This window comes from Anser cygnoides, chromosome 1 (genome assembly GCF_040182565.1).
Source record: "Anser cygnoides isolate HZ-2024a breed goose chromosome 1, Taihu_goose_T2T_genome, whole genome shotgun sequence".
In the NCBI taxonomy this organism is placed as follows: Eukaryota; Metazoa; Chordata; class Aves; order Anseriformes; family Anatidae; genus Anser; species Anser cygnoides.
The window spans coordinates 53,746,039-53,759,907 of record NC_089873.1 but is presented as its reverse complement, the minus strand read 5'-3'; the positions used below and the strand labels follow the sequence as shown (position 1 = coordinate 53,759,907).

General features: G+C 36.6%; 1 protein-coding gene across 2 annotated transcripts in view; it reads left to right on the top strand.

Moving 5' to 3' along the window:
* METTL25 (methyltransferase like 25) overlaps window positions 1-13,869 on the top strand; it is a 68,959-nt gene that overhangs the window by 8,259 nt on the left and 46,831 nt on the right. For both annotated transcript variants that reach the window (XM_066995681.1, XM_066995685.1), the window contains 2 exons: window positions 6,288-6,388; window positions 13,090-13,719. In XM_066995681.1, coding sequence (XP_066851782.1) covers window positions 6,288-6,388; window positions 13,090-13,719 — 731 coding nt within the window. The remainder of the gene's footprint in view (window positions 1-6,287; window positions 6,389-13,089; window positions 13,720-13,869) is intronic.

Here is a 13,869-nt window from a genome sequence, read left to right as displayed (position 1 = left end):
TTACAACTTTTGTTTAATATTAAACATGTGCTTAGACATTTAACTGAATATGGCCTGATAAGTGTTTGGTATTTCAAAATAAGCTGATTATATTCAACCTGTATTTTTTGAACCAATACCAAATATGTGTCATTAAACTAGAGTAATTTCATTTTTTGTAGTTGAAAAGGTTGACTCAAACACTCTCAAGTTGGCATCTTTACATTGGAAGTCTTACCCCTGACTTTATTTATTGTTTCAGATGGTAAACTGAAGTTTATACTCACTTTTGACTGCTGCCATTTTCACAGAAAATGTGCTCTTCATGGAGTCCTTAGTCATCACAGATTTGTCACTGTCTTTCAGGTTTCTCATTAGTTTTTCAGAGACAGACTCTAAGCCCCTCTGCCTTTCCTTTCTAGTGTGTTTTGTCCCTATAATACATTGAAATGCCACTGACATTTCTATCCTAAGTGATAGCACCATTAGATACATTGGGTATCTCTCCCATTTCCTACAGCAGTCTTCTCTTTTCAGTTTTACCATTTTCCATGTTTGGGTCCCCAGTTTTCAATTTCTTCAGAATGACAAAAAGGGACATAGCTAAAATAGTGTTAATGGTTTGCTGTGCATTGGTCTTACTATAAGTTTAGTTCCTGGCTTCTTTCCTTCTGCTATTTTTCAGTCTGAGGCTATTCTTCTTTGACAGCTGTGTGCTGCTTTTCTTTTGCTTGTTTTGTAGCTCTTACCATTTTTGTTATGTTCTCATTCTCTGTGTTCTGCCTAATTTTCGTAATTCTGTAGTTTTACCTTGTTATACACGTACTTAAGTTCATACTTGGATTAGCTTTCTTAGACAAAAATACAAGGATTCTTTCATCTTTTTGTCATGCAGAATGGAACATCTAAAATAAGGCAACTGATGATTATTTTGTTCTGTGTCTTGCAGGAGTGCTGCTTGGTTGGGTAGCTGGGGCCTGGGATTGCGGTGTAGTAATTCTAAGTGGTACTTCTCTGAGAAAATAAAACATGTTCCAAATGGTATTATAATTCAAAACTTTTGTATTGAATTGGCAGTATCAGTTAAATTAACTTAGTTGAATTTCCTGATAATTGTTTGGCAAAAGCAAAATATAAAATTATGTATTTGTAGTATGAAAGTTGCCAAATGAAAGTTTTGATCCTTTAAAATATTTTAGGTATTTTGGAGTTAATTCTGTATTTCAGAAAATATTTAATTTCCTGACTTACTAAACCTTGCAAATCAAGAGACATGTCAGCCTGAGAAATTAGTAACTTTATGATGGCCTTGCCCATATTCTGAAAAATATGCATCAGGATTATTCAATTTACGTTTGAGATGTTTTTAATAAATTTTCCTGTTCTAAAACAAGCCTGCTTATAAGCCTGTTCCCACAGACTGCATACTTGCATAGTTCTCAAACTTCTTCAGCATATTAATATAGACGTTTTACTATTCTTCCTTGGAATGATTGCTTGAAAAGCTAAGTACCAGTATTTAAGTGTAGTCTGAATGTGAAGGGGTTTCTCCATTGCTTGCTACCAAAGTTCGCTGTGTGCCCCATTGGGTTGCTTGCAGTGAGCGCACAGGATCCAGAAGAACCTGGCCCAAGGGACAGAAGCCGGCAAGGAGAATTTATTTTATGCACCTGATGTAAGAAGAGAGGATTACTAGAACATTGGAGTTAGAGTACTCTCTACCTTTTCAATATGTTTATGGCCAAGGTAATAGTCATGCAGTGACTGTTAACAAACCCATCTTTAAATTGCATGGACTGTAAATATCAGTTTGTCTCAATGTTTTTTAGCATATGTCCCTGCCAGTATGGCTGATAGAATTGAATCACAGTACTGTAACTCCTGCACAGGTGGTGGTTTGGCATGGACTGTGAATTTTTATCTAGTATATCTGAATTTCCACAGGTAACAAAAAATAAAAACCCCACATCCTGCCGTAGGAGGTCTTAGGAAGACCTGCATTAGGCCCGTAAGACAGTCTCCCCTCACTCTCTCTACTTCATAACTAATGATGTAGGTGGAAATGGCACTGTATAGGGTTGAAGCAGTTTTTCTATTGGAAAACAGCTACTTATGCTAGGGGATTCACAGTGTAAATAAGCAACATTTGAGTACCACTAAAACATTAAGCTTTCCTTTATGATATCCAGAATACTTCTGTGAAGTATTTCAACATCACTTCCTTTTTTGTCACAAAAAGAAGTTCTGGCCGTATAAACCAACCCCCAAATAGAGACTTTTCTGTTAGATTGCCATATGTTTGCTTGTTTGTCAAAATAGTAAAAAGTAAACAAAACAAAAAAAAACTATCCCAAGCAAAATTTTGCATAAAACTCAGCAAAAATAAAATTTATAAGAAGTAGGTAATTTTCTGTAAACAGTGTAATTTTCCATGTGCTGAAGTATAGGCAGTGTTCATTCTGCAGTAAGTAAGCAAGTAGTTAAGAAACTACAGTAACTAAGGTGATAAATACTTTATCTAAGTAGGTGTAAGCAAACTGTATTTTTTTAAACTGGAACCTCAGTTTTTGTAAGTTGGGTCTTGTTTCTGGATTTACCCCTCGGTGTTTGAAATGTGTTCATTTGACTTAAGTACTATTTGAAATTCTACTTCGCAGAGCATTACTCTGTTCAGTCATTTGACTTCATATTATTGCAAGGTATAAAAGGTGTGATATGTGGTGATAGTTCAGAGTGAATGTGCTGCTTAGGAGACCAGACAGACAAAACTTACATTTTTGTAAAAAAAAAAAAAAAAAAGTATTTCTTCATGTTCCCCTTCTTTCCTCTTTCCTTTTTCCTTTCCTTTCTTTTTTCTTTTCTTTTCTTTTTTTTCTTTTTCTTTTCTTTTCTTTTCTTTTCTTTTCTTTTCTTTTCTTTTCTTTTCTTTTCTCTTTTCTTTTCTTTTCTTTTCTTTTCTTTTCTTTTCTTTTCTTTTCTTTTCTTTTCTTTTCTTTTCTTTTCTTTTCTTTTCTTTTCTTTTCTTTTCTTTTCTTTTCTTTTCTTTTCTTTTCTTTTCTTTTCTTTTCTTTTCTTTTCTTTTCTTTTCTTTTCTTTTCTTTTCTTTTCTTTTCTTTTTTCTTTTCTTTTTTTCTTTTCCTTTCCTTTCCTTTCCTTTCCTTTCCTTTCCTTTCCTTTCCTTTCCTTTCCTTTCCTTTCCTTTCCTTTCCTTTCCTTTCCTTTCCTTTCCTTTCCTTTCCTTTCCTTTCCTTTCCTTTCCTTTCCTTTCCTTTCCTTTCCTTTCCTTTCCTTTCCTTTCCTTTCCTTTCCTTTCCTTTCCTTTCCTTTCCTTTCCTTTCCTTTCCTTTCCTTTCCTTTCCTTTCCTTTTCCTTTCCTTTCCTTTCCTTTCCTTTCCTTTCCTTTCCTTTCCTTTCCTTTCCTTTCCTTTCCTTTCCTTTCCTTTCCTTTCCTTTCCTTTCCTTTCCTTTCCTTTCCTTTCCTTTCCTTTCTTTCCTTTCCTTTCCTTTCCTTTCCTTTCCTTTCCTTTCCTTTCCTTTCCTTTCCTTTCCTTTCCTTTCCTTTCCTTTCCTTTCCTTTCCTTTCCTTTCCTTTCCTTTCCTTTCCTTTCCTTTCCTTTCCTTTCCTTTCCTTTCCTTTCCTTTCCTTTCCTTTCCTTTCCTTTCCTTTCCTTTCCTTTCCTTTCCTTTCCTTTCCTTTCCTTTCCTTTCCTTTCCTTTCCTTTCCTTTCCTTTCCTTTCCTTTCCTTCTTCCTTTCCTTTCCTTTCCTTTCCTTTCCTTTTCCTTTCCTTTCCTTTCCTTTCCTTTCCTTTCCTTTCCTTTCCTTTCCTTTCCTTTCCTTTCCTTTCCTTTCCTTTCCTTTCCTTTCCTTTCCTTTCCTTTCCTTTCCTTTCCTTTCCTTTCCTTTCCTTTCCTTTCCTTTCCTTTCCTTTCCTTTCCTTTTCCTTTCCTTTCCTTTCCTTTCCTTCTTCCTTTCCTTTCCTTTCCTTTCCTTTCCTTTCCTTTCCTTTCCTTTCCTTTCCTTTCCTTTCCTTTCCTTTCCTTTCCTTTCCTTTCCTTTCCTTTCCTTTCCTTTCCTTTCCTTTCCTTTCCTTTCCTTTCCTTTTCCTTTCCTTTCCTTTCCTTTCCTTTCCTTTCCTTTCCTTTCCTTTCCTTTCCTTTCCTTTCCTTTCCTTTCCTTTCCTTTCCTTTCCTTTCCTTTCCTTTCCTTTCCTTTCCTTTCCTTTCCTTTCCTTTCCTTTCCTTTCCTTTCCTTTCCTTTCCTTTCCTTTCCTTTCCTTTCCTTTCCTTTCCTTTCCTTTCCTTTCCTTTTCTCTTTCCTTTTCTTTTCTCTTTCCTTTTCTTTTCTTTTCTCTTTTCTTTTCTCTTTCCTTTTCTTTTCTCTTTCCTTTTCTTTTCTCTTTCCTTTCTTTTCTCTTTCCTTTCCTTTCCTTTCCTTTCCTTTCCTTTCCTTTCCTTTCCTTTCCTTTCCTTTCCTTTCCTTTCCTTTCCTTTCCTTTCCTTTCCTTTCCTTTCCTTTCCTTTCCTTTCCTTTCCTTTCCTTTCCTTCCTTCCCTTCCCTTCCCTTCCTTCCTTCCTTCCCTTCCCTTCCCTTCCCTTCCCTTCCCTTCCTTCCCTTCCTTCCTTCCTTCCCTTCCTTCCTTCCTTCCCTTCCTTCCTTCCTTCCCTTCCCTTCCTTCCCTTCCCTTCCTTCCTTCCCTTCCCTTCCTTCCTTCCCTTCCTTCCCTTCCCTTCCTTCCTTCCTTCCCTTCCTTCCCTTCCCTTCCTTCCTTCCCTTCCTTCCCTTCCCTTCCTTCCTTCCCTTCCTTCCCTTCCCTTCCTTCCCTTCCTTCCCTTCCCTTCCCTTCCCTTCCCTTCCCTTCCTTCCTTCTTTCCCTTTCCCTTTCCTTTCCCTTTCCTTTTCCTTTTCCTTTTCCTTTCCTTTCCCTTTCCCTTTCCTTTCCTTTCCCTTTCTTCCTTTTCTTCCTTTCTTTCTTTCTTTCTTTTTTGATAAGCTTATCCACATCTCAAAATGTTTAAAGATAAATGAGAAAAGGTCTATATTTTCTATTTTCTCTCTTTTTTCTTTTTTCTTTTTTTTTCCCATTTGAAATGGTTACAAATTAAGCATCTTTTTAAGGAGGCCACAGAGATCACCGTAATTTTAAAGTTAATGAGAATCTTTAGTGAACACTTTAGCAGGTCACTTGTTGGTGCTTTTTTTTTGTTGTTTAAAAATATTTTAGGCTATTATTTTCTTTTGTCAGTTCATAGAGGCTATATTACATTTTAAGTATTGTCATAACAGTTTATTGTAAAAAAACAGATGTTGAAGAAATGGAGAGATCCTGTGGGTTTTGCGAGAAATATAGAAAACACTAGGTTTCTCATGAGCTCAGTGCAATTCCCCACTCTCTTTTAAAGAAGTAACGCTCTTGGCTGTGTTCCCAGCATGGTCTGATCAAGGAATGAACATAGTTTTTGCCTAACGATCGGATTCTGGACAGATGAACACATACTGTGCAAAAAGCAGAAAAGGGGAAAATATTAATCTCCATAGTTATGTGGAAAAATTTTGTTTTCTAGGAGCATGCTCACCAGTAGCAGACTGGTTTCTTCTACCCTCACCCAGACTTACAAAAATTGACATTGATTTAACTCACAGGGTTTCTCACAGGGGAGCTGCTTCTGAGCTGTTCATTATTTGGGGGATGTAAATATGTAAACCAGTGGCAGAAGTTGACTACCTCTCATCAACAAATTCTGAATCATTTTTTTCCGGAAAGATATAGCAGATCTGTAATCTATCTGTAGCTTAAATAAAGAAAAAAATTGCAGCTTCCTTTGAATTTCACCAGCATTGCTTATAACTTTTATTTCAGGTATCTCCCACTTGGTACTGTGACCAAATCTGGAGAATTAACAATCTGCACTATGTAATTGTTAATTGTCCTTGCCCTTATATTTCAAATATGTAAAGGTAAATGTGATGAGTGACATAAAAATTAATATTCTTAATGAACAGGAAAAAGTAGTAGTTTTGTAGTAGTAGCTTATGTCTAATATCTGGTCAGATATTAAATATGTACATTTTTAAAAAAACTACACTAGCAGAACTAAATTTTAAAGTGTGTTGAATTTTACTAATTTATCTGTAATTCAGAAGTTTAGTCTTGTAATTACATAGTGGGTGTTTAATTAAATATTACTGCACTTAAAATATAGAAAATTCTAAAGCATACTTTTAGGGTGGTATTTATTTTGACTAATCATAAGTTTTCATTATTATGAATTGTGTTAATGTGTATATATTTTTGTAAAAATGATACAGGTATCAAAACCGATGAGTTTATGAATAATAAGAAATCACATGAAGTACAAGTGATGTCTGAGCTTGTGGACAAAATAGCAAATTACTGTGGTATAAAACAGGTAAGAAAGCATTTTGTACTGTATGTTACGGTATAGCTTCCAAATTATTCTCCTTATTTTGTTCAAATACCATATTTTGATATTCTGTCTCTGCTGTTCTTATTTTTATCTAAATAATTGTAGCTAAAGAAGAGCCTTCCAGTGCAAGCTGAAGGACATTTTTGTTTACAGATGCACCAGTCTCAATGAACTGCCTTTTAGTGAGTCATATTCATTTTATGGCAAAAAAAAAAAAAAAAAAAAGGAAAGAAATATAATCATCCTCTATACATTGAACAGCTAAAAAAAACATACTGTTTTTTGCTATGCACAGGTACTGTCTCACTTATCTGTATTACACTGTTGGCAATTTACCACAGACATCAATAGTAGAGCAAAATTTCATCCTTTTGTCAGACACGTAAGACTACCACAGAGACACCAATGCTGAAATTCTGGGAAATTTTAAAAGCGCATCTTTTTTTCTTTTTTTTTTTTTTTCTGGAACAAGGAATTTAAATTATTTCCTGTTCTTTAATACTGTTGTTCACTTTTCTTTAATGTGGATGGAGATCTATCTTCAATTAGGAATTTAGATATGACCTGTTCAGTTTGCAGAGAACACTTGAACACTTCCAGGGATGGGGCATCCACAGCTTCTCTGGTCAACCTGTTTCTGTGCCTCACCACCCTCACAGTAAAGAATTTCCTCTTTATATCTGATCTAAACCTTTTGTACTTTGAAGCCATTACACCTTGACCTATCAGTATGCTCCCTGAATAAGAGTCCCTCCCCTGCTTTCCTGTAGGCCCCCTTCAGGTATTGGAAGTTCGCTGTAAGGCCTTCCAATAGCAATGTCACATGGCAAGTTGGATGGTGAAGAATTGTAGTATTCCTTTCTCAAAATGTGACTGTAACTTACCCTTTTTTTTTTTTAATATGCAATTATGATTGCACAGTTCTCTAAGTCACTGTTGCATTAAAACCTTGTAGATATTTATTTATAGGCCTGTTGACAAAAATACAAGCATCACAATATTTGACTTTATTCACTACCTTATTTCACATTGCTTTAGATGAAAGTAACACTAATAACACTTCCGTATTTTCCATGAGAGTAATTTGCCTGTGATCTCTTTATATATGAAGCATTGTTTGATTCCGTGATGTAGATCTTTGTTAAGACTAAACTTTTAAGCAGTTGAGTGAACTGAGTTGTTTTAACCATTTTCATCTCTGTAACGCTAGTTAGTGCCTAATGTATCTTCACTCTTGCTTTAGTCTGTAGATGACTAGTCGACCTGGACTCTGTTTTTGATTCCATTCTACATCTAAGCTGCATTTGCTTTCCATGAGAGCAGCTGTAGGTGTTAGCTCTAGGAGACTAACTTCCTCCAGCTTAATATTCATTCCCAGAAAATTTTCTGGAGGACAGATTTTATAGTTGTTTAAAAATAAACACAACACTAATAAGGTTATCTGCCTAGATTTCATGAGTTATCTACCTAGATTTTATGCTGTACATATTCCCCCGAGCCTGTTTTTGCTTTTTAAGAAAGTACGTCTGAGTCTAGTTAAAATTACTGTATCAGATGTGGGTAAAGGAAGAGAGACGGCTGCACTTTGTAAGTCTGTGTTGTTTTGATTTCTGGTGTATCTTGTCCCCCAGATGTGCCTGGCCTTCACAATGAGTGTTAGTTGGTCTGCTTCATACCTGGGAGGTTGCTAAAAGGTAATGGCATGGGCAGTCATGTGCTGGTGGTGGAATACAGGACCATGTTCTGCTTAGTAGTATGGATGTGACTGCAGAGTTTGCTGCTGCCACCATAAGTCCATGGCAGGTCCCAAAACTTGGATTCTGCTCTGAGTAGCCAATGAAGAACTTTGTTTTGGAAGTTATTTGGCTCAGACTGAGTTTAATTTAGATAATATAACCAATATGTTCTGGTGAAGTACTCTTCATGGCTTTGTGTCAGGCGTCCAGCGTCCATGGAATCTGAGATCAAAACTCTGCATTCTGACGTGTCTGTTTTGTGAGGAACAGCTGCGCAGGGCAAAGTTTTAGGCAATCTTCTCCATACAACTGGGATTCACAAGTAAATAGAGAACTGCAATTAAGGCCAAATATTACTGGATGAGCCACGATCAATTTGTGAGCATCTGCTATCGTTCAGAGATGAAGCGTGATCTTTCCAGTAGCTCCTTCAGGAGCCAGACACAGTGACAAACGCAGATGCCCTGAACAACCACAGAGAGTGAAAATGCAGAAGTAGCAGATAAATAAAAGTAACTTTCTCTATTAATTAGCATATTTTTTGCCTTGCTTACCTTATGCTTTGGGCAAGAATCAGTTGTTCAAGTGTTGAAGACTTTCATATACTGAAAAAGTTGTGGAAAAGTATAGTTTTCTTATAATGTAATAACAAATGTTCTCTTCATTTGCTGGAAGGTGAGTTGGTGGTGTTTCATATAGCATTTTCATTTAGATTTTAAATAGTTCCTTTGAGATTCAGGAATGAAAGGAAAGGAAAACCCATATTCAGAGAGGAAAAAAGTAGAGCCACCTTAATGACCTAACCTAAATCCTGATGTAGCTGGTTACTAATAAAATCTCAAACCAATCATTATTAAGTATCTGTCAATATGCTGCAATTTCAGCTTGTGATTATGCACTTGTAGTTACAGCTTGTAGTATCTTTAGGATTATTTTCTGTTTATTTTTTGAAAAAAATGTAGCATTTAATGAAAAATATGATTGCAGTATATCACTGAATATGAAATGCCGACTGCTTTATATTAACTTTTTTCCATTTTAGTCATACACTGTAACAGAATTTATTTTTTCAAAGTTACAAATCCCTAATATATGAAAAGAGCTTTCCAGTACATGTTAAAAAAAAATAAAAGAAAAAAAAAAAAGAGAAGCCAGCCTCCTCCTCCTCAGTTATTAAAAAGCAACTTCTTTTGTTTTGGTTACCTTTCAACTTAAGAAAATACATGAATTGTAAAGTTTTAGGAGAGTTTTTTTCTTCATTGATTTTTTTCTGTCCTTCTCAGCAAAACAAAATGTATGTAGCTTTTAATTAAAAAATCTAGAGCTATGAAAACACAACACATGTTTTACAACAGCACGTGTCCTCAGGGTGTTTCTTTCAGATATTACAGATCACTGACAGATTGAAAAATGCCCTCCATTTCACCTCCATACCATGATGTATAATGGGTGGTAGAGGATATTGTCCTCTTGTGGTATTTTACAATATAGTATAGTAAATAGTAAAAATGAGGATAAAAGCAAAAATTTTACTACTACTGTAATCACTTCTAGGTTAATGATTTGAGTTAAAACATTAAAGCAAACCAATTTAATATTTCTTTCAATTGTTTACTGCCCCTCTTAAATATCATTCTTATCACAGAAGTGGAACTTTTTAGAAAGTAGCTCTTGATTAAAGCTGGAAAAGAAGCCGGTGCTAATTCTTCTCTGCTTAAATGCACATTTGTTTTCTTTAATGTATTTATGGAAGTTTTCCTTGGAAATTACAGCATGTGCAGCAGGAGTTGTAGTGTATAACCTAAGTGTAATATAATTCTGTATTCAGCATCCATTAAATTTGTGATTTGATGCTGGGAAATGCTGGAATGCTTCTGGAAATGGAGTTCTTGATTGTGCAGTGCCAGAAACTGTGTTTAAACATAGTACCCAGCTCACCATGGACAGGACCTTTGGAGTTCATTATATCATGGAAATTTAATTTTAAAAGTGCATGCTTGGCAGATATACTGTGGATTGCTGATTACCTTTCCTTATGTAATCAAGGGAAGGTAAAGCAAGGATTAATTTAATCCAGTCTTTTTGTTTAGCACAAGATCATTGCCTTCTTATTTTTAGTCAAAATTTCCTCTCTTTTTAGAACTGATCTCCCAGTGCTAATTTAACAATGTATTACAGTATCACAGTATCACAGATTTCTAGGTTGGAAGAGACCTCAAGATCATCGAGTCCAACCTCCGACCTAACACTAAGTACTCCACTAAACCATATCGCTAAGCTCTACATCTAAACGTCTTTTAAAGACCTCCAGGGATGGTGACTCCACAACCTCCCTGGGCAGCCCGTTCCAATGCTTAATAACCCTTTCGGTAAAGAAGTACTTCCTAACATCCAACCTAAACCTCCCCTGGCGCAACTTTCGCCCATTCCCCCTCGTCCTGTCACCAGGCACGTGGGAGAACAGACCAACCCCCACCTCTCTACAGCCTCCTTTAAGGTAACTGTAGAGAGCGATAAGGTCGCCCCTGAGCCTCCTCTTCTCCAGGCTGAACAACCCCAGCTCCCTCAGCCGCTCCTCGTAAGACTTGTTCTCCAGACCCCTCACCAGCTTGGTCGCCCTTCTCTGGACTCGCTCGAGCACCTCCATGTCCTTCCTGTAGCGAGGGGCCCAAAACTGAACACAGTACTCGAGGTGCGGCCTCACCAGAGCCGAGTACAGGGGCACAATCACTTCCCTAGCCCTGCTGGCCACACTGCTTCTTATGCAGGCCAGGATGCTGTTGGCCTTCTTGGCCACCTGGGCACACTGCTGGCTCATATTCAGCCGACTATCAACCAATACTCCCAGGTCCCTCTCGGCCAGGCAGCTTTCCAGCCACTTATCTCCCAGCCTGTAGCTCTGCTTGGGGTTGTTGCGCCCCAGGTGCAGGACCCGGCACTTGGCCTTGTTGAACTTCATACAGTTGACCTCAGCCCATCGCTCCAGCCTATCCAGATCCTCCTGCAGAGCCTTCCTGCCCTGTTGCCCAGAGAAGCTGTGGATGCCCCATCCCTGGAAATCTTCAAGGCCAGGCTGAATGGGGCTTTAAGCAACCTGGTCTGGTGGGAGGTGTCTCTGCCCATGGCAGGGGGGTTGGAGCTAGGTTATTTTTAAGGCCAGTCTATGATTCTATGACTCTTTTTTCTTGGAAACAACTACAAAAATCTTACCAGTTTGTCTTTACAGCCACTGGAGTTCACATGTATGAGTTAGGAATAATTTACTAATTTACTATCCAAATACTGAGGTTAAAAGAAATAATTAAAATACCTTGTAGAAGTGGAGGTGTGCATATTCTACATAATAATGTCTGTCACATAAAATAATGGGTAAAATTATTCCTTAGGCACTTTTCTGTCTTTACTTTTAAATAATCTGAGAGGTTATTGGTGATAAATGTGACAAACATTTTCAAAACACAAAAAGATGCTTAGAACATATCAATTCTGTTTCTCTAAATCCTCTCCTGTACAGATTACGTTCAAGAAATTTGAGGATTGTTGTATATTTAGATAGCAAAAATGCAGTAATATTACATGAAGAATGCAGATGAAAAAGCTACATGTGGCCTAGATTGACAATTTTTACCTAATGGTCTATATTCTCCACTGTTTTAAGTAGTCCTTTGTGAAAGTAATTTGTTTCTTTCTAGCTCCATGGCTGTACACATCTTGAACATTTTTAGAATAAAGAATAAGTTTTTCTTTTCATTTCAGTACAGATATTGATGTGCTGCATGTTCTTACCTAGTACAAAACTATGTGATTGAGTGTGAGATAGATCCAGGTAGTATATAGTGGTATTTAGACATACACAAATCAATGTAAGCTTTTTATGAATATGTGAAAAACCAAGAACAAGACATAAAAAATATTCTTGAATCAATCAGTTTCAGGAACATCTACAAAGAAAGTCATTATGTCTATTCCATAGATACGTACCTGAACAGAAGGAAGCGTTATAATTTCCTTCATTTAGAGAAATGACACTCTGACTATTCTTGTAAAATATGCTCTTGTATGCATGTGTTTATTATAAATTAAAGCATACATGATATAAGACTTTGATTAAGTAATTAAAGTTCTCAGGTTGCCCTTGTTTCTGCTACTACTCTGTGTAGTGTTTTCCTTCCAGTCAGTCACTGAAGTAGCACATGCTATCAGCTATGAGAGAAACTAAACTTTCAGCTAATTATCCCTTCTTTTCACTTCTTCCTCCAGAACACTCAGTGGAAAGCACATGTGACATGTGATGCCCTTTGTTTTATTACAAAACCATCCTTATGTTACACAGATTTGTATAGATCATTTTCACAGAATGGGAAAGTAGTATCAATAAGCATTCTGACTTAGAAGGCAGTATTTGATAACACATGTCTTTAGGTCATGTCTGAAGTGATTAAGTTAAGCACTGAACATGAAGATGCTTTTTTCTGTATACTTAGTGGTAGAAGACTCCTAAGTACAGTAGCTAAATGCCTAAACTTAATACTGTGAATACTTCCTTTCCTAACTATATGTTCTGACCCAATTTAGCAAGGGTAGGTGGTGGTGCTAGTGTTTTATGGTTATTTTCTTTAACAGAAGGCAGTTCTATGTCAAAATATATTCTGAAAGTCTTTTCCAGAAGTGTCACAACGTGTGTAGTGCATAAGCTTTGCATTGTCTATTTCTTGGAGGAAATCAGTTTAGATTCTGTGTTTTAAAGTCAAAAAGTGCACCAAAATGCAAATGGATGAAGCATGTTAGGAAGTATAACAGATAAAGTAATTATGAAATTCAAGTTTAATTTTTTAAGCAATTATTTTTCATTTGATTGAAATGTGTCTTGTTGCTCACTAATTTAGTGAATCTTTCTCATTTTTCTTTTTCTCTCTCTCTTTTTTTTTTTTTCTCTCCATTATCTAGGTGATTGACATAGGTTCTGGAAAGGGCTACCTGAGTTCATTTTTGTCCATGCAATATAACTTAAAAGTATATGGAATTGATTCCTCGAACACCAACACCAATGGTGCTCATGAAAGGAACAGGAAATTGAAGAAACACTGGAGAGCTTATCAGAGCCGAGCAAGAGCAAATCCTGAAAGCCAGAGATTAGAAAAGGCAAATGACAGTCCAGTGCAAAATGAAATTAAATGTAAAGCAGTCAATGACAGGACCTTAAATAACAGCTGTCTTCAAAGTCAAGACCAAAGGACTACTCAAGACTTAATTCCTTCTTGTGTTTTCACAGAAGTAGCTACATCTGAGACCAGCAAACAAACAGAAATTGATTTGGTGGCTCAGGCACAATGCAATGAAAGCAAACTTTCTGAAGAGGCTCTTGCTATTCTCGATGTTCTGCCTGCTAATGCTGTAGAAATTTTTTCTTCCTCCCAGTGTAACAGTGGGGAGCTCTGTGAAGAGGAAAAGGCCAAAAGAAAAATGGCATCTATCAAAGCCAAAGCGAGCAAGTCAAGTGAATCAAACCTTTATTTTCCATTGACTTCCCACATCACTGCGGAAACAGAACTCGGTGACATCATAGCAGATTTGGAGGTTATGTTACTCATATTTGAAATATATTGTCCATTGTCTTTATATTGCTGTTTTCATACATACATAATGTTTGATGAGTGTACATAAAATGCTATCGGTGAATGAATATTTTGACCAAATGTTTTTCAGCCAGATTACATTAGTGTTTCT